This window comes from Tinamus guttatus, unplaced genomic scaffold (genome assembly GCF_059628265.1).
Source record: "Tinamus guttatus ecotype Peru unplaced genomic scaffold, ASM5962826v1 Tinamus_guttatus_pri_ptg000386l, whole genome shotgun sequence".
NCBI lineage: Eukaryota > Metazoa > Chordata > Aves > Tinamiformes > Tinamidae > Tinamus > Tinamus guttatus.
In genome coordinates, this window is record NW_028288920.1 from 785,384 (window position 1) to 805,542 (window position 20,159).

The window sequence follows — 20,159 nt, forward strand, 5'->3', positions numbered from 1 at the left end:
GCTGTGCAGCATGGAAATTGTTCAGAAACTTAGGAGAACTCTGCCATGAAGATTCACCCGGGCTGCTTTGCCTATGAGTTTCTGGAAAATATTGAAAAAAAAAAACAAAGGGACCAAATACACATTGAATCCTGGAGTGCCTTTGGTTGGAAAGGACCTGGAAGTCAGTGGTCCAGCCTCCTGCCGCTAGCAAGACCAACATCAACATGCGATGAGGTTGTCCAGGTGAGTTTTGCAAGTCTCCAAGGATGGAGCCTACATGGGCGCTTTTTCCCCTGTACCATCCTCAAGGGAAAGATGTTTTCTTCTCTTGTTTCTAGGTAGCATTTCACCTTATCTCCAGTGCTTGCAGTCCTTCCTCCCCATGCCTTTGAGGAGAGGATGGCTCTGGCTTCCCTGTAGCCCCTTTTCCTGTGCAAGAAGACTTATTTGGGCTCATCACCTTCAGCTGCTTCTCGTGGGCCATCTCTCAAACCCTAAGGTAAGAGAGTGCCTTTAGAGCCCATCTTTTTCCATTGTTATTCTCCATGACTTCATTTCACAGAGACAAAGCTCTTTGGGGCCATATCTACGCAAGCATGGATTCCACGAGGACAAATGCAATAGAAGCAAGTTTATTCTGAACATTTTTTTTGTTGGATTTATTATTATTATGATTTTTCTATCATTAAGCTCTAACATATAAAAGAGATATAAGTCTGTCACGGAAACTCAGAATGTTTTTGGACTAGGAGCATTTGTCCCCCCACACAGGAAGGGGCACAGAGACACAGCAGCAGCAAGCAGGGGAGTCACCAGTGCCCATCTGAAACATGGAGCCCCCAATCCATCTCCTCCCTCTGGGATGCCCGGTGGGTTGCAAGGGAAGAGCAGGGATTGCACAAGCTTCACCATGGGATGCTCAGGGGGGAAGCAAAGATGGAGAAAGGGAGAGAGGAAGGTGCTTTGGGAGAGGAACGTGCATGGGAAAATAGGGAGAGGGAACTCAGGCAGCAGGAGAGGGCACTCTTAGAAGGCATTTGAAGTCTTCTGCAGCTCCGCACGTATCGTACTGATGGAGAGGAATTCCTGACGTAAGCCTGCAGAAAAAGAAGAGCACCTTCATGACAACAGGCCAGGTACTGCATGGGAATGTTAGACATCTCACCACCTTGCCTGTGCCATGGAGATATGGCACAGAGCTCCCATCTGCTGTTGCGGAACAAGCTTGGTTGTCTTAAATGGTAAGCCAAGATGCTCAGGTGTTATTGGCCCTGAAGCAAGCACATTTTCAACCCATGGATCGGGTAGCTGGAGTTATCCTTGGAGCTTATAGACATGGCTGGTGCCTGCTGCCCCGAGGCCACGATACCCTCCATCCCCTGGGTCCGCGGGCTCCCAGCGCGAAGACATCTCCCACCCAGCCCTGGCAACCCAGAGGGGGCTTGAACCCTACCTGTTAGCTCCCCATACTGTTCTTCCCATAGACAGAAGGCAAAGCTGAACATGTCAGAAAAGTCCTTCTCCAGCTTTCTGGTGATCTCCACCTGCAGCCATTGCATTGCCAAGCACATCAGGACATGACTCTGGGATCCTCAGCCCCACAGAGCATCCCCGGCCCCATAGCCCCAGCTGGGCTCCTCCCTGTCCCCACTTGGTGGCACCCAGGCCATCCTGTCCCCACTCTCCCTCTGGACAATGTCCATATGGGCTGTTTGTTGTTGCTTGTTGGGATGCATATGAAGGAGAGGGCATTTTGCAGAGATGACTCTGGAATGGGAAGGGTTAAATATTTCCATATCCCTTTTCAAGGCAGAGCAGAGTCCCTCAGGCAGAACAGTGCTGGACAGAAATGGGTGTTGCAGGATGTGACTCTGCAGCTCCGGTCAGTGCCTTGCGCTAAGGGTGGTCAGTACTTGGTGGGCAGCTGTTATGGATTAATAACGTTAATAAATGAAATAGTCACACTTGAGATTCATCCCAAGTCCTTTCCCTGGCTCTGTGCATGGAATACAGCACAGGTGCAATCAAAATATCCCTCAGACAGTTTCCCAGGCAGCATTTTCTAGGGTCTTTGGCCAATAGCCTTAGCATGAGGCAGTCCTTTTCAGGATGCTGTCCTCTATCCTCAAAACATTATCTTCTACTATAAAGAAAGCCCTGCAGAAGAAGAAGACACGCAACTTACCTTCAGTTTCTGGAACTCCCTTTTCATTTGCTCTGTTGCTTTCTCAAACATTCCCTTTTCCACCTCACTCTTTATACCCTCGCTAATGATGTTCTGCATCCTCTGATAGGCTTGCGATCCTCGTATCTTGGCAGCCTCTGTGGTGGAGGAGGAAGAGTCACAATGATACCCAGACCCGGGACGGATGTGGGGAGAAGGGCTGGCACTCCAGTTTGGGGAAGGAGAATGGTGAAAGCCACTTTCTTCTGCACCAAGAGCCATTAAGACAAGCCATTAAGACAGAGCTATTGGATGTCACCCGTCTTCAGGACACTTGCCTACTCAGGGCAAAGTGTGACCTACTATTTCCTGGTACCAAGAGCAGCAGTTCCTTTTCAGAACCTGTTCATCGACAGACACCTCCACCCAGGTATGTTTCTAAAGCAAACATGAGTGACTTCTGGATCTTGCTTTTTCACTTGTTTTGCTTTCTGAGTATGCCACCTACTGATGTAAAAAAGCAAGCAGTAACAAATCCATAAGCTTTTTGCTGTAGCATCCTTCCTTTACCATCCTTGCTTTAGCATCCCGTCAAAGATATCTAAATAAGAATGAATTAAGTCTAGAAAAATACATCCTTAATTGTCAAGAATAAGCAAATTAGAAGAAAGCAGGCAGCTATTTTTCCTTTATCTGAACATGATCCACTTTGGACCTCAGAAACCACTCTGAATGAATGACTAAGAAAGGGTCTTTTCAATCTCTGTTTCCAGGCTTTCCATAAGCAAACTGTAAGCCTGGATGCTTCTTCTGAGCCCTCATTGGGATGATTTTTTCATAAATCAAAAAGAACTTCCAGCACAAAAAGGAAGAAGGTGACTGCTCCTACCTTCATAAAATAGCAGTAGGTCTCCTTGGATGGACAGTGCGAGGGAGCGATAAATATTTGCTTTCCTCTGGAGGATGAGCTGTTCAGTCTCACTGATGATGAAGTCCATCTGCAAGAAGAGTTTAAGAAGCTTGACATTGTCATTATGATCACAGAAGTCGTCTAAGCTAACAACCTCTAACGCTAATCTCATAAAAAACATCTAAATTTATGTTGGACGTTCAGCAGATGATGGTGTCAACGAACATCACCTTTCCATCATGTTCTGAACTATGGAGGTGGATGTCCATCCAGGAAGGCTGTGTCACAATTTAAGATCAAATGCATTAAGTCCATCCCTTCCTGAACACCACGCTTGCAAAAGGCAAGGCAGAACTGCTCGTGTGGTTCTTCTTCACCCACCCAGGTCTTGGCCTCCACAGGTCCTACAAGGACTATGCTCCCCTCCTTTCCCTTCTCCCATAGCTCATTCCCACCTGTGGAACCCCCGCTGGAGAGCACCAGGCAGCAGGGCCATCCTCATGGATCTGAGCGTGCATGTTTCTGATACATCTCCTCACAATGTGAGCCTACCTCCTGTTGGAGGAACTTGGGAAGGCAGCCGTTAGCCAACAAATTCTCCTTTTCCTCCATCATGTTCTGCACCATGGATCTGAATTCAAGCAGACTGACTTTCAGAGTGGCTCGGGTGCCCAACTGGATCCTGAGAGGGGGATATGGGAATGACAGACGAAACAGGGACACAGCAACTTGTCCCCTCCCAAAGTCATTCGCTCAATGACGTGACCCAGGTTGTGGGGTGCTACGACATATTCCCACTCCCCACATCTGCTGTACACTGCAATCAATAGCTGCTCCATGGCATGCAGTGCTCTTTCAGGTTAAGTTACAGGTGGAAAACACTTTCCATTTTAGCTCTGTGGAGTGGTTGTTTGCCTTCGTCTTGTGGGTCTTTCCTGTCCCCCACTGCTCTTCCCTTTTGCTGTCTACGGTGCCAGACAGAGCAGACAGAAACCTGCCTTGCACCTTTCTTACCGACTTCCTTGTGCTTAAAGGTGTTAAAGCTTGCAACCAAAGCAGATGTCCAGGCCTTGGTCTAAGGCTTACCAGAGTATAAGCATAGGCATGCAAGACCTCAGAGAGCTCACAACAAGGACGTGTTGGTCTGCAGCAGAGCAAAAGGGTTAGCGATTGAGGGAAGAGTCCAATGGGAACCAAAGGGCTCATAGAGGAGAAATAAGAGCCTCAAAGCTGCTTGGATGGGACTCACAGCCAAGTGCCCATGCCAGTGAACAAAGATGGACAGTCCTGGTGTGGGCAGTACCAGCCAGAGCCACATGTCAGAGTGACAAATTCTTTGTGGGGAAGAGCTGTAGAGAGCTGGGAGGTGATCCAGAGAAAACATTAAAGTTAGATGTTAGGGGAAGTTTGCTGAAATGAGGATTTGCAAAGCAGATTATGTAGGGAGAGTGGAGGTGGTCATTAGCGGAGAGGTATAGGAATAGGCTACACAAACATCTGCAAGGCACAGGCTAGACACAGCTGTCGTGCTGTGGGACGGGGCAAGAACTACAGTAGCTCAAGGTCCTTTTTTCACAGCTTGATTTCAAGCAGGGACAAGAGTTTCTCACCTGAATATATTTCCAAATATTGCGTCGATTTTATCATAGATGGGCTGAGCCAGAGCTTCATTGACGTCTATCCGGTCAAATTTGCGGGAGGTATACACGCCTTTCTTCAGGCACACGGCTTTGAGAGTCTTGTGGTAGCCCTGATACCCATGGTCTCGCTGCAGAAGAGGAAGCACAAGGAATCAAATGCACATAGGGCAGATGAGTGATTGCTATTTGCATTGCAGTAACTGGAGGAGATGGAAGCTCCAGCATGTCAAGGGGAAGGAAGGGCTTTTCACCCTCTTTCCCAGAGGGTAGCGGATGTTCTCCATGTTTACAAACTGTATGTGTGGAGGAGCAAGGGGAGCATTACAGATTGCATGGGCTATTTCAGCATTTTGCAGGAGAGATATCACAGCGCGAGTCACAAAGCAGCCCTGCCTTGAGGACCTGGACCTTGCCTTAACACATGCAGACCTCAGCCCAACACCAGCAGTGGGCAAGCAGCAGCAGAGGGGTGGCTAACAGAGCGTGCTGCTCACCAGAGAATGGAGGACACTTGCTATTTCTCTTAGACAAGGGAATATGAGGGTGTGACAGCCTGCAGAAGAGGAGGCCAACAGGGGTGTCTGCCTGGTGTCTGCAGCTGCCTAGAGCGCGTAATCGAGGAGAAGGAGACAGACTCTTCTGAGAGGCATGCAGCAAAAGCACAGGAGACAGGGGTCTTCAGGAAGGAAAATCCCTGCTAGATATAAGGAAAACTGCTGCATTGTGAGCAGTGAAACCCTGGGAAAGGGGTTGAGAGAGGCTGTAGGCACTCTCTCCTTGGAGATCTTCAGGACTTGCCTGAAGAAGCCAGACCCAGCTGTGTGTGATGCATCAGGAGGCTGGGCTGCAGACCTCCAGAAGTCCTTGCCTAATCAGATTGTGCTAGGATTCAAAAAACACTCCTTTATACCCACATTAAGGAACTTCTTCATAATTCTTTTATATGATTTTTTGGCTTCAGCTATGCCTTCTTGGAGTGGCTTTTCCGTAAGTGCAAAATATTTCTCAATATCTTTCTCAAGCTCACGTATCTTCTCCACAATTAAGTCTTTGAAGACTCCTTTTTTCACATGCAAATCCTGAAACAAAAGGACAAGAGAGAAAAAAATCACTGAACACGTGCTGTGTTGGGGAAAATTCTGCCCTTTTTCCCACCTTTGTGTGATTTTCCCTCTCCTCGGATTGCAGAGCAGGAGGCGAGTTTGCCCTACACACACCCTGGGACCCTGCTCAGAAAAACGTGTGCAAAAGGGCTGCTCTCTGCCCCCAGGAGCAAAGGGACGGCCTGTGATACCTCTTTTTGGGAAGGATGTAGGAGATGCCAGTGAGCAACAGTCTGGGCCACCCGTGCATCAACACCCTTGTCTACCCACTGCAATATATCTTACTAGTCATGTGAGAAGGACACATTACACCTTGCCTGCTCAAAGGCATAGGGAAGTAGAAAGTCCCATCAGGAGTTTTTATTACCCTCCCAGCAATGCCAATAACAACCATCACAGTAATTGCTACAGCCGTTCTTGACAAACCTCTTTGTCTTGGTTGGCTTTGAGATTCTCAAACAAACAAAGAATGACAAAAGTCTCTTCCACGTAATCCTTCAGCTCCTTCTTCTTCTCTGATGCATAAAAATTCCAGATGTACTTTCTCAGCTTTGGGATCTCTGCAGCATGCAAACAGGTTGAGTTAGAAGTCCAAGCACCCCATGAAAACCTCTTAAAACCCCATCATGGAAACACATCCCTCCTGCAGAACACCAGCGAGATGAACATTTCACAAGTGGTGTTTTGCAATTCCTTTGGGTGCCCTGAGAAGGCCAGCGAGAGATCCTGGGTGTCCGGGAAGGGCCTTTAAGGGTTCGTTTTCAGTTGTATCAGTTTGTACAATGCTGGTCCATCAGAGGAGAAGGTGGGCACATGGCAGGCATGTGCAGGGTCACCCTGACCTGGATGGGCTCCACAGCACAGTAGCGGCACCTTGGGTTGCACCAGGTTTAACTAGCAAAAATGGGAGGACAGTCTTTCAAAACAGAAAAGTCCAGGAGAAACAAATAACGACAAAACAAACCCATACCAAGTGAGAGGGCTTTGAGAGGACGAAGTATTATGTGAAAAGTCACATCACATTGCTTTAATGCAAATGTCAGAATGGCTGATAACTTAAAGTGCCAAGGTGCAGGGAAGGATATTTGGAATTGTACAATCTTCAGATCCAGGAATAGGAATGCCATTGATGCAGCCTGGCACAGGCTGAGTGATTTATGCTCTGGGGAAAGGGAAGAGATCAACGCACTGCCACTAATGTAGAATCCTTAAGGTGGCACAAGGCCAGGGTGCCCTTAGGGTGTCAGCTCCGTACTATTTGATATCTTCAAGGAATCCCAGAATGGCTGAGGTTGGAAGGGACCTCTAGGGATCATCCAGTGCAGCCCCTGCTCCAGCAGGGACACCCAGAGCACGGGGCACAGGGGGGCATCCAGGCGGGTTGGACATCTCCAGAGAAGGAGCCTCCACAGCCTCTCTGGGCAGCCTGTGCCAGGGCTCGAGCACCCTCACACCAAAGTTGTTCTTCCTCACATGGACATGGAGCTTCCTGAGCTCCATGGGTTCAACTTGTACCCGTTACCCCTTGTCCTGTCACTGGCCACCACCGAGCAGAGCCTGGCCCCATCCTCCCTACATTCTCCCCTCAGTTATTTGTCCATGTTGCTCACATCCCTCTCAGCCTTCTCTTCTCCAGGCTCAACAGGCCCCGCTCGCTCACTCTTTCCTCACACGACGGCTGCTCCAGTCCCTCCATCACCTTCGTGGCCCTGCGCTGGCCCCTCTCTAGCAGCTCCACGTCCCTCTTGTCCTGGGGAGCCCAGAGCTGCCCCCAGGGCTCCAGGTGCCTCCCCAGGGCTGAGCAGAGGGGCAGGATCCCCTCCCTGGCCCTGCTGCCAACGCTCCTCCTGCTGCAGCCAGGAGCCCATTGGCCTTCTTGGCCACCAGGGCACGTTGCTGCCCCATGGGCAACTTGGTGTCACCCAGGACTCCCAAATCCCTCTCTGTGGAACTGCTTTCCAGCAGGTCAACTCCTAATCTATGCTGGTGCCTGGGGTTATTCCTGCCCAGGGGCAGGACCCTGCACTTGTCCGTGTTCATCTTAAACAATGAATTCAAGGAGGGGGGGGAAAAAAAAAAAAAAAAGCAACCCCTGAGGTTCTCTGAGGACTTCCCATAGCTCTTCTTGCACCTTGCATACCCATTGTCTCCCTTCTCCTGCCCTCTCCTATCCCACCAGAGCTCCCTTGTTCTGTTTTTTTGCCAAACCAACCATGCTGTTCTAGTACTAGGGATTTGTGCCAGCTCCTCCACAGTTCAGTTTGGGTCAAGAAGCATTCAGAGAGCCACGACATGGTTCGCGCAGAGAGAAAACCTGAATGTCACCTGTTTCCTCCTTGCTGAGCTTCTTGCCCTGCCAGTACTCCCGGGCGCTCACTGTGTACACAAGATCCTCCTTTTGCAGGACTGCAGAGTCGCTGGGAAGTCTTGCCTGCAACACAAATGTGACAAGCTTATATGTGTCACCCACTAGTGGCACATATATTTTAATATATTAATTAGCTTATAGTAAATGCTGGTGTGTTCTTGGGCAGTCACACTCCTGTCACGGACCAGCTCAAAGCTGATCCTGCTGGTATTGCGGGCCTCCTTCCTTCTGTGCCTACAGAGTGAGCTTATTTGGGTTCTTCCTTTTTTGTGAAACAAATTTGGAATCAAACGTCATCCTGGAAATCCAATTACTTTCTAGATTTCTTGCATGTGGCCAAAAATTAAGCTGAAACTAAGAAGACCGGCCAATCCCAAAGGGAGAGATATGGGAGTGTTGGAAGGTAATCCTTGCAGCCTGAGGGTGATCAAAATAGTCTTTAGGGAACTGGGGCAGACAATTAGGTACTCTGGTGTGCAGGTCTCATTCTCCCCCATTCTTCCCAAAGTCGGCAGCAATATAGAAAGAAATAGGAGGATATGGTCCATTAGCACTTGGCTCCGTGGCTGGTGTCATTGCCACAACTTTGTTTTTTTCGCTAATACGAAGCCTTGCATAGCAGCAGGCATGATGGAATCTAATGGGATCCATCTTTCTCAAAGGCAGAAGAGAGCCTTGGGACATGAGCTAGCAGGGCTCATTGAGAGGGCTTTAAACTAGATTGAAGGCGGGAAGGAGATATCATCAGAGAAGCAGGTTATGGGGTAGGCGATGGCCTGCCATGCCACTCACAGCTGCCTAACTCCATAGCCTGTGTAGGGTGCCCTAAGCCTAAAGAGGCGAGGTGGGAAAACAAGAGAACTTCAGAAGGCCACATGGTCAAGTTCCAGCTGCCCCAGCTAGAAAGAGAGGCACATTGGGAGCCCAACTCGAATGTCTCTATGTAAACACACGCAGCATGGGGAATAAACAAGGGGAACTGGAGATGCGTGTTCAATTGCAGGGCTATGATCTCATTGCAATTACTGAGACATGGTGGGACAGCTCTCATGACTGGAAAGTGGCCATGGATGGCCTTAGGCTTTTCAGGAAGGACCGAGCAGGAGGGTGAGGTGGCGGAGTTGCTTTTTATGTAAGAGAGCAACTGGAATGTATAGAGTTTTGCCTAGGGGAGGACGAAGCGCGGGTCAAGTGCCTGTGGGTGAGAATTAAAAGGCAGGCCAACAAGGGCAACACAGTTGTGGGAGTTTACCACAGGCCACCTGGTCAGGGAGAGGAAGTGAACAAGGCCTTCTAAAGGCAGCTGCAATCTGCTGATCCTCTTGATCCCAGGCCTTGGTCCTTACGGGGGACTTCAATGACCCTGCTGTCTGCTGGGATAATCACACAGCTAGGAACAGACAATCCAGGAGGTTCCTGCAGGACATTGCAGGTAACTTCTTGATGGAGGTGGCTGATGAGCCAACAAGGGGAGGGTTGCTGCTAGACCTGAATACTAACAGAGATGGAGTAGTGGGAAATGTGAAGGTTGGGCAGAGCCTTGGCTGCAGTGATCATGAGATGATGGAGTTCATGATCCTGCGAGGAGGAAGCTGGACAAGAAGTAGGCTTGCAACCCTGGACTTTAAGAGAGCTAACTTTGACCTCTTCAGGGAGCAACTTGGAGGAAACTCCTGGGCTGAGGTCCTAGAAGGAAAGGGGTCCAGGAGAATTGGCTCATATTCAAACACCACTTTCTCCAAGCTTGGGATCGGTGCATTCCTACAAGAAGAAAGTCAAGCAAGGCAGGCAGGAGACCTGTGTGGATGGGCAAGAAGCTTTTGGGCAAACCTAATGAGAAAAAGAGCATGTCCGTAATGTGAAAGAAGGGCCAGGCCACACAGGAACGATATAGGAGCATTGTCAGAGAATGCAGGGATGAAATGAGAAAGGCCAAGGCCTGTCTGGAATTAGAGTTAGCAAAAGATGTCAGGGGCAACAGGAAGGGATTCTACAAATACATCAGCAGCAAGAGGAAGACTAAGGAAAACGTTAGTCCACCGCTGAATGGGGAGGATGCCTTGGTGGTGGAGGATGCAGAGAAGGCAGAGTTACTAAATGCCACCTTTGCTTCTACCTTTACTGCTAAGGTTAGTTCCCATGTACTACAGAGCCTGGACACAAGAGAGAGAAATGGGAGAGAGGAGGACTTTCCACTGGTGGAGGACGATTGGAGTAGGGATTATTCAGGCAAACTGGACACCCATAAATCTAAGGGCCCAGATGGGATGCACCCAAGAGTGCTGAAGGAACTGGCGGGGGTCATTGCTCATCCGCTCTCCATCATCTTCAAGAGGTCATGGAGAGCGGGGGAGGTGCTGGAGGACTGGAAGAAAGCCAGCATCACTCCAGTCTTCAAAAAGGGCAAGAGGGAGGAGGCAGGAAACTACAGGACGGTCAGCCACACTTCCATCCCTGGAAAGGTGATTGAGCCGCTCATCCTTGAGACCATCCCTAGATATGTCAAGGGAAATAAGGTGATCAGGAGCAGTCAGCATGGGGAAAGTCATGTCTGACGAACCTGATAGCCTTCTGCAATGAGGTGACTGGCTGGATGAATGATGAGAGAGACATGGATGTTGTCTACCTTGATTTCAGCAAGGCTTTTGACACCGTCTCCCATAACATTCTCATAGGAAAGTTCTGGAAGTGTGGACTGGATGAGTGGACAGGGAAGTGGATTGAGAACTGGCTGAATGGCAGAGCTCAGAGGGTCATGATAAATGGGGCCGAGTCTATGGGGCGCCGAGCAAGTTTGCAGATGACACCAAACTGGGAGGAGTGACCGACAGGTCCGAGGGCTGTGCTGCTATTCATAAAGACCTAGATATGATTGAAAGTTGGGCAGAGAGGAACCTCATGAGGTTCAACAAGGACAAGTGCAGGGTCCTCCCCCTGAGGAGGAATAACCCAAGGCACCAGCACAGATTATGTTTGACCTTCTGGAAAGCAGCTCTGCAGAGAGGGATTTGGGAGTTCTGGTTGACATTAAGTTAACCATGAGGCAGCAACGTGCCCTGGTGGCCAAGAAGGCCAATGGGCTCCTGGCTGCAGCAGGAGGAGCGTTGGCAGCAGGGCCAGGGAGGGGATCCTGCCCCTCTGCTCAGTTCTGGGGAGGCACCTGGAGTATTATGTGCTCTTCTGGGCTCCCCAGGACAAGAAGGACACTGAGCTTCTACAAAGGGTGCAACACAGAGCAACAAAGATGATGAAGGGACTGGAGCATCTAATTTATGAGGAAAGACTAAGTGAGCTGGGCGTGTTTAGTCTGGAGACAAGAAGACTAAGAGTAGATTTGACCAATATGTTCAAGTACCTGAGGGGTGAATGTAGGGAAGATGGAGCCAGGCTCCTCTCCTGGACAAGGACAAGGTAACAGGACAAGGGGTAACACGTATAAGTTGAAACTCAGGAAGTTTAATCTCCATATGAGAAATAATTTCTATGCTGTGAGGGTGCCAGAGCCCTGGAACAGGCTGCCCAGAGAGGCTGTGGAGTCTCCTTCTCTGGAGATCTTCAAAACCCTCCTGGACACCATCCTGTGCCCCGTGCTCTGGGTGTCTCTGCTCAACCATGGAGGTTGAAGTAGATGATCTCCAGAGGTTTCATCCAACCTTTACCGTTCTGTGATTCTGTGATCAGAAACTGCTAGATAATGACCAGCGTTCTTGGAAAACATCTATTAATGATTATTACCAGAATGGCAAACAGACCTGCCATGCAAAGCTAAAATGGGGAGATTCACAAGATAGGCCAGATGTGTCCTGGGTCTCTCTGCCCTTACCTGTAGTTTTCTCTTCAGTGATTCACTCTTCTTCTTCTTCACAGTTTTATTCCGTCCTAGGATGGCATCATGCTCATTTGTGATCGCAGGCTGTGTATGAAAAAGCAATAGGAGTTATTACCTGCATTTCCCAACACACTGATCAGATCCCTATGTTTTTAAGACCAAAGGGTTCCTCCCTAATAACAGGCAAAAACTGCATGGCCTTTCTGCTTTCTCCATCAAGTCCATCAGTTTGGTTCAGTTAGATCATATGCAAAATCCCCAGTTTTCTTAAACACATGAAGTATCCATTCCGCTTCCCTGCAAACTGCCTGACTTGTTACAATTGTGTACACCGGCTCTGCTGGTGCTAGCTCGAACCAGCTTCTCCTCTCGTAATACTTGGAGGCTCTAAAGAAGTTGTGTTGTAATATGTGCTTGGACATAGCAATAAGACCGTGTGATAATGTAGGGATGAAGTTTTGTATCAAAATTATGCTACAAAGATACTCCTTTTCTAAAAACACTGATACTGTGACACTTTGGCATAGTCACATAAAATATAAGAAAAGAAAGTCTTGTTAGTCCAGCCCCACTTGCTCTAGCCCTGCTCTGTTTTCTTAAGGCCAGTACTTTGCATTTATGTTGGTGCTGTGCAAGCAGGGATCACTTCATACCCACAACTGTTGCTTTGATGACTGCTGCTTTGTCTGCTGACAAGCGCTCCTTGTCAGTCTCTTTGCATGCTTCAAATCTTAAGTATAAAAAATACTCACGTGTACGCTCCTTACTTCCCTGAAAAGAATGAAAACAAAAGGACCATTTTAGCAGACGGTACTCATCAGCTCTTGCCAGCACAAGGGAAGGAGGACAGTGCTGAGATGCACATGTTCACAGTCATGCTAGATCAGAACCAGCATCACCCACCCTCAGCTCAGCTCCACTCATGGCTAGGACTCAATGTATTGCAAGAACGCCCCTTTTTTTCTCACTCCAAAGATATCTCATGTCCAGAAGCCAAAAAGAGACAGTCACAAGACAGCAGGGGATTTTCCTCTTGCAGTTTGACTGCAGGCTTGGTACACACAACTCCCTCAGGACCCCTGGACTTCAAGAAAAGCTTGTTTCATTACCTATTGTATTCCTCAAGGTCCAGGTCATCGGACTTTGTGATCACCAAAGACAGGTCCCTGCACATCCCACTCTGGAAAGCCTTCATGGCTTCATTCAGGATGTTCTCATGGGTTTTGTCTCCTTGAATACGCCCAAAAGCACTGACTACCCAGATGACAGAGCATTTGTTGATGTTCTACAAGGGGCAGTAGGGGAAGAGGGACCAGAGAGACAAGATACAAAAATCAGCAAACAATAAATGCCAGAAATGGTCAACACTTTCAATGGCAAGGAACTGGCTGATGAAGAGGTTGTGCGGTCTTTGTGGGAATGCATTTCCAGCTGGAGACCTCAACCACCCATCATGAAATCCTACAACTCAATGCTGCAGCTGTTGGGGAGTTTGGAATGAGCATGAGTGCTCATCCTTGCAAAGCATTTGGGAGCAGCTGGACACCAGGTGGGAAGAAGAATGAACATGGTATCAGCATCTTATGAAATTCAACAAAGTCAAGTGCAAGGTCCTGCCCCTGGGGAGGAATAACCCCAGACACCAGTACAGGCTGGGGACCGACCTTCTGGAGAGCAGCTCTGCAGAGAAAGACCTGGGTGTCATGGTGGACGACAAGTTGACCGTGAGGCAGCAGTGTGCCCTCGTGGCCAAGAAGGCCCATGGGATCCTGGGGTACGTTAAGAAGAGCATCTCCAGCAGGTCGAAGGAGGGGATCCTGCCCCTCTACTCAGCCCTGGTGAGGCCGCATCTGGAGTATTGTGTCCAGTTCTGGGCTCCACAGTACAAGAGGGATGTGGAGCTGCTGGAGAGAGTCCAGCACAGGGCCACAAGGATGATCAGGGGCCTGGAACATCTGCCCTATGAGGAGAGGCTGAGGGAGCTGGGCCTGTTCAGCCTGGAGAAGAGAAGGCTGAGAGGGGACCTGAGCAGTGTCTAGAAGTACCTCAAGGGAGGCAGTGAGGAGGATGGGGCCGGCCTCTTTTCACTGGTGGCCACAGACAGAACTAGAGGTAATGGTCACAAAATGAAACACCAAAAGTTCCACAGGAACTTATGGAAAATTTTTTTAACCATGAGAGTGACGGAGCACTGGAACAGGCTGCCCAGAGAGGCAGTGCACAAGTCGAATGACTCTTCCACATCTGAGCTGCAAAGTTCACTATCTCAGACATGCCCTACAGCATACTCAGAAGCACTCTTTTGGGCCACTATTCTGCTAAAAGATTTCCCTGTTCCCCACTGCACTGCAGAGAATTCTAAATCTCTCCCTCACTCTTCTGGGATGAGAACCCCTTTGCAGCTGAAATAAGTTCCTAGCCACAGTTAACAAGTCCTCCCCCTGCCCCATGAGACAGCTTGCCAGTCACCTCTTTCCACATTTCATCCCTCTTGTTATTGAAATCCCCTGTCCCGGGGATATCCACGAAGATGACACCTTCTGGAATCTCATTTGACCTTGGGAGAGTCACTTCCACATTTTTGATCAATGGCCACCACTGTGTCTTTTTGTCTTCATTGCTTAGTTCTTCTTCTGTGTCATCGTCATTACTTTGAGTTCGAATATACGGTTCCAGCTTTTCAGAAAACGCTTCTGCCTAGGTAGGACACAGCATAGAAATAAAGTAAAACTCATCCTTAGCAAAGAACCTCAGAGATACAGGAAACCCATGAAAAACTTTCATGGGTGATTGCGACATCAGAGCCTCCTTTCCTTGGAGGACCTCCAATATGACCTTGGACCTTACACTATGAAACAGGACAATGACTTCCCCAGGATGCCTCACCATTAACACTGGTGGGGCAACCCAAGAAATCCCAACCCTTCCCAGTAGGATGAACATTCCTTGGGAAGAGAACAAACTGATGGGGAAAGTTCAACACCTCCCAAAACCAGTGGGCAACAGGAGGCCCCCAAGATCATTTGGCACCTGGCAGTCACCTTCCTTGGAATCTGCTGGGCACTGCACACAGGATTAGACATGACAGAAACATACAGGCTGACAAGATGTGGAGTGGCACCACCTGGGTATCCTTCCCAGAGAGGTAGGCCTGCTCCAAAGACTAACCCCACTTGCTGAAGCTCAGACAAGTAACTGGGTTCAGAGATTTTGCAAAGGCACAAGCTGAGTTTTGGCCTGGAAAGGCACAGAATACTCACTTGTGCTTCCTTGAAGTCAAAGCATCTTGAACGGGGAATATTGACGATGGGTTTCATCTCACACAGCTCTTCATAGGTCTTCTTCTCAGCTCCTTCCCCATAGATTGCACAGATCTTCAAGGCATTCTCATCTCTTTCACCATCATTCTCGCCGTCCTCCTCTGTTTCCATAAGTGCCAGCAGATTCTTCAGTTCATCCTTCCACTCCTGTTGGCACACATCAAATACACAGAACGGTAACAGCTTGAGTGCCAGGAAGGGGGAAGGAAAGGATGGAGCCTAAGCAAGATGGAGCAAGACAGTCAGCACATGGGCACAGCTGAGGTGCCTTGGTCCTCCAGGAGAGGAGAGCAAGGAAGAAGTCATATTGCTTCTCTATTTGTGCACCTAAACCAGTGGGAACTACTGCCAGGGTCTGCAGGAACACTTCTCCAGGAAGACTCTGGCCATCTGCTATTAAATCCTCCCCCATGCCCAAGTCCCTTCCAGAAGGCTGAACTTCCCTCTGGAGAAGCCCTCTAAGACTAGGACAGACTATTTTCAGGGCTGGACAGCAATAAGATGAGAGGCAATAGGCACAAAGTGAAACACAGAAAACTCTAGTTGAATTTGAGGAAAAAGATCTTGTCTGTGAGAGGGACAGAGCATTGGAGCAACTTGGAGCAGGTTGCCTAGAGAGGGTCCTTCCTTTCCCCCTCAAGGGCACAATAACCATGAATATTATCCTTGCCTCATCATTCAGGAGGTAAATTTTTGCTTCATAGTATTTGTTGCGGCTTGTGTTGACCTGCACCACACAAGACGTGCAGGTTTGGCTCCCAGATACTGGCAAGAAGTCTTTTTTTTCAAGAATGGCATTCAGTAATGTGCTTTTCCCAGCCCCGGTGCTGCCAAACAGACCAACATAAATGGGATCCTTCAAAACATCTGGCTTCAGGCCTGCAAGGCGGTTCCTGAGGAGGAAGAGGGAAGAAAGGGTGATTTAAATGACTCCCTTGGGAGGGAGTCATTGCATTTGAAAAAGGTGAAGCACATTTTGTTATATCTACAGAGGAGATTTTCAGCTGGAAGCTGCGGGATCTGGCTCACTGGACATCATATAGACCTTCTAAAGGGCATTTCTCCTTATCAGGAAATGGAGTTTACTGTCTTTGGAAAAGAATTCCAGGAAATTCTGCAAAGCAAGAATTCTGGCTGCAACCTGGACCTCTTTCTGGACAAGAAGTTTCCCCTTGGGTCTAGGGAGGAGCGTGCCCGTGGGTTTTCAGGAAGGCTTCTTGGTCAGAGTGGGCCCTTGTGGCATCAAGAGATGCTACCTGAGATAATAATACATTCCGAGGTTGTGTAGCTGCAGGATAGAACTTTCCCGGAAATAGGGGTATCTCACAACTGTCCAGACTCCTAAACATCTTCCTGAAATATCTGCTGCACATCCAGCCCAGCACTTCCTCTTTTTCCTGACAAGTGCAGCCTGGCTCAAAAACCCAGGGGTAAGGCAAGAACTCTGGATGTCCTCTTTCCATGAAAGAACAATAAAACATTCCCTTTTGCAAGGAAAAATAAAAAAAGAAAAGGGCTGAGAACTCACTTGATATATTGAAACCCATCTGGTGCCCCAGATGTGTCATGTCGAGAGAGGAACGCTGAGAGCTTCTCGTAGGCCTGATCCAGGATGGATCTTAGCTCCTTTTGGAACTTTTTACCTGGAAGGAGGGCATGGTTGTACAATCAGAGCTTGTGTCCATGTCACCATGTCCTAGTGTGGCACCTCCCAAACTAGCAGCCCTCAGCAGAATCCCCCTCAAAACCCAGCCCACAAGTATCAAGCAGAACACTGCGCACGCGATTTGCAGCATGGATGACTCCAAAACTTGGTTAATGTGGGTGGTTTGGTGGGCAGGAGACCAGCAATGAAGAGCCTGAAGGATGGTGTCCCTTGGCCCCAGAGGACTGCCTCACCCTTTCAAGGGGCAGCAACAGGAAAGGTGTGAGAGCCACTGAGATGGTGCCAAGGAAATCCCATGGCAAGCACAGATGCTTCCACATCACTTTCTGCTGGCACCATCCCATGCAGACCCATTTACTCCCACAAGCTACAGCTGACCCCTGGGGCACCTTATGTATGTGCAGAGCAGCTCTTCCTCCAAACATGCCCCACCAGGGTCTGCCAACACTACTCTTAGGCATACTCACAGTTCCTCAGTTCCTCTTGCCCCTCTTCATCTGAATTTGGACCTTTGCAGAACTTCTTCTTTTTCCTGGGAATCTCTACCACTGAATCATCATTGTTACCTTGCCAGAGGAGACAAAATTCTCATCAGCACCTTAAGTCTCCCAAGAGACTTTGCAACACAGAGCTCATGCCTGGCTGCTCTGGGAAAGGATCCGTTTAAGCTCCTGACCTCTTAGCTGCTCCTGCTGGGAGCCAAAGTCTGAGGATGGAAAAGTGTGATGCCTCTTACCTAACCCAAACCTGCTCCCATTTCCCACAGGAGACCACACGGGAGCTCCCCCAAATCTCTCTTTTCAGAACTTGGAAAGAGGATGCTGACTATGAATTTGTGGACTGCTTCTGCACCAGGTGCAAGCTGGAGAACAGGAAATCACTGCATCCAGGATGCCCTGCTCTGCAGATGCCAGGGCATACGTGGGACAGCAGAACACAATCTCCTACCTTGTTGTTCTGGTATTTTCTCTGCCATGGTTAGACCAGGGGTGGCCTTGAGCGAGCTTGATGGGCTCTGATGACCACTTATTTGAAGTTAGGATGGGTGCAGATCAGGAGGCACCCTGGTGGCTTCAGAAGGAAAAGAGATATGTATGAGATGTGAAAGTATTGCAAACTCCTCCCATCACGATTACAGTTTTCATCCAGACTCTCCTTGATTTGAGGAGGATGTCCCTTCAGCTCCTCAGCAAGATTTTTAGGAATTTTTATGCTTCTAGTTTGTTTGCAGACCACCATGGTATCCCCTTAAAGTCTCCCTGGGAGCAGCAATCAGCTGCATTTGCACAATTTTAAGTGAGTGGGAGTGACAAAAGACAGAGAGCTTTGGAAAAAAGTAACCGGAGAGTGACTGTTGAGCAAAGTAGATTTAACAACACCTGGAAAACTTACTCCTAAACACAAACTATCCTTGAGGAGAATAACTGTCACATGCTCTACATAAACATACTGTGCTAATGATCATAGGAGCCCTATAGAAAATGAATCATTATGGCCTTAAAAAACTTTTTTTTTGATAGAAAAGCAAAGTAAATTGAAGTGATTTCTAGTTCTTACCTTGGGAATTGTGAAGGCTCCCAAAAGAGCAGAAGAGCAGAAGTGAAACTGAAGCCTGGAGCAAGCACTGTCACAGAGGGAAACTCCTCCCTCTGCAGATGCCCGGGCATGCTCCTCGGCCACTCCTCACCTTCTTCCTTCTCCTGCCTTCCTGCCACCCTAACCACCAACCACTGCCTTTCCCTAAAGGTTGCTCTTGGGTTGCTCTTCGCTCAAACCTTGCCTTGCGCTGACCATGCGCTTTGCTAAGACCTCCCTGGTCCCTGAGCACTCGGTCACCTTCCTCCTTGCTGATGCTATCTCACCGTGTCCCCAAACTGAATAAACACCAAATTTGGAAGAAATTCCTCTCAACTTCATGGCATGGCTGGAGCACCAGATTTGAGAGCAGACTTTGGAGCTAGACATTGAGCTGGGTCTCTCCTATGGGCTCGAAGGAGCACCCGTGACTGGCAATCAGAGGATTGTAAAATCTTTAAGGTTGGAAAAGACCTTCAAGATCATCGAGTCTAATCATAAGCCCTACAACACCATACCTGTTAAACTATGTCCCTGAGTGCCTCATCTACCTGTTTCTTAAACACTGCCGCTGCCCCAAACTGCAAGTGGAGTCAAAACCTGCAAGAAGCAATTGTGACCAAATAGTGAAGGTTCAAGGCAATTCCACCCAATCGCAGGCATTGCCTGAGAGGAATGAAGGGACTACAGAACCCTAGAACGGTTGAGGTTGGGAGGGACCTCTAGGGATCATCCAGTGCAACCCCCTCCTCCTCCAGCAGGAATACCCAGAGCACGGGGCACAGGGTGGCATCCAGGTGTGTTTGAAGATCTCCAGAGAAGGAGCCTCCACAGCCTCTCTGGGCAGCCTGTGCCAGGGCTCTGGCACCCTCAAACCAAAGTTGTTCTTCCTCACATGGACATGGAGCTTCCTGAGCTCCATGGGTTCCATGGGTTCAACTTGTTCCATGGGTTCAACCACCTCACTATCCACTCATCCAGTCCACACTTCCTCAGCTTCCCCATGAGGATGTTATGAGAGACAGCGTTGAAAACCGTGCTGAAGTGAAGATAGGCAATATCCACGGCTCTCCCATCATTCACCCATCCAGTCCTCGTCGTAGAAGCCTGTCAGGCTCGTGAAACATAACTTCCACTTGTTGAATCCGTGCTAACTACTCCTGATCACATGAAGTTGGAGACCCAAAAACACGTTCGACATCAGCTATAATCCAGATGGATGAGCACTCCAGGATACTCTTGAGTAAAAGAAGAAAAAGCAGATTGGAGCGCTGAGCGTGATGGGACCACATGCACCAGCCAAGGAAGCATCTCCCACCCAAGAGTCCTTTCCCCGTGCAGTAATCACCTCTTTCCACATTTCGTCCCTGTCTTTGTTGCAATCTCCCATCCCTGCAATCTCCCATCCCTGCAATATCCACAAAGACAACCCCCTCAAGAATCAGGTTGGACATTGGGAAAATCACTTCTACATGCTTGATCAGCGGCCAGAGCTGCATCTTCTATGTCCCTTCTCTCATGCTGCTGCTGCCACTATCCATCTGGTCCTCCTCGTCATTGTCCTGCTTCTGGATATAAGGATCCAGCTGCTTAGAGAGCTCC

General features: G+C 48.9%; 1 protein-coding gene and 1 long non-coding RNA gene across 2 annotated transcripts in view; one reads left to right on the forward strand and one right to left on the reverse strand.

Annotated features, from left to right (window-relative positions):
• The window catches only part of LOC148593529 (uncharacterized), a 65,993-nt gene that overhangs the window by 32,841 nt on the left and 12,993 nt on the right, over nucleotides 1-20,159 (forward strand). The gene's annotated exons all lie outside the window — the stretch shown is intronic.
• Nucleotides 1,009-17,958, reverse strand: LOC104573719 (nuclear GTPase SLIP-GC-like). Its single transcript, XM_088530752.1, has 19 exons — nucleotides 17,931-17,958; nucleotides 17,450-17,548; nucleotides 16,845-16,959; nucleotides 15,987-16,209; nucleotides 15,257-15,463; nucleotides 14,466-14,693; nucleotides 13,106-13,281; nucleotides 12,948-12,963; nucleotides 12,569-12,571; nucleotides 11,991-12,080; nucleotides 8,125-8,230; nucleotides 6,226-6,359; nucleotides 5,611-5,775; nucleotides 4,667-4,824; nucleotides 3,609-3,738; nucleotides 3,036-3,144; nucleotides 2,168-2,304; nucleotides 1,436-1,526; nucleotides 1,009-1,079 (listed from the first exon to the last, which is right to left on the reverse strand). The coding sequence occupies exons 1-19, from the start codon at nucleotides 17,956-17,958 to the stop codon at nucleotides 1,009-1,011; spliced, it is 2,286 nt and encodes a 761-aa protein (XP_088386878.1).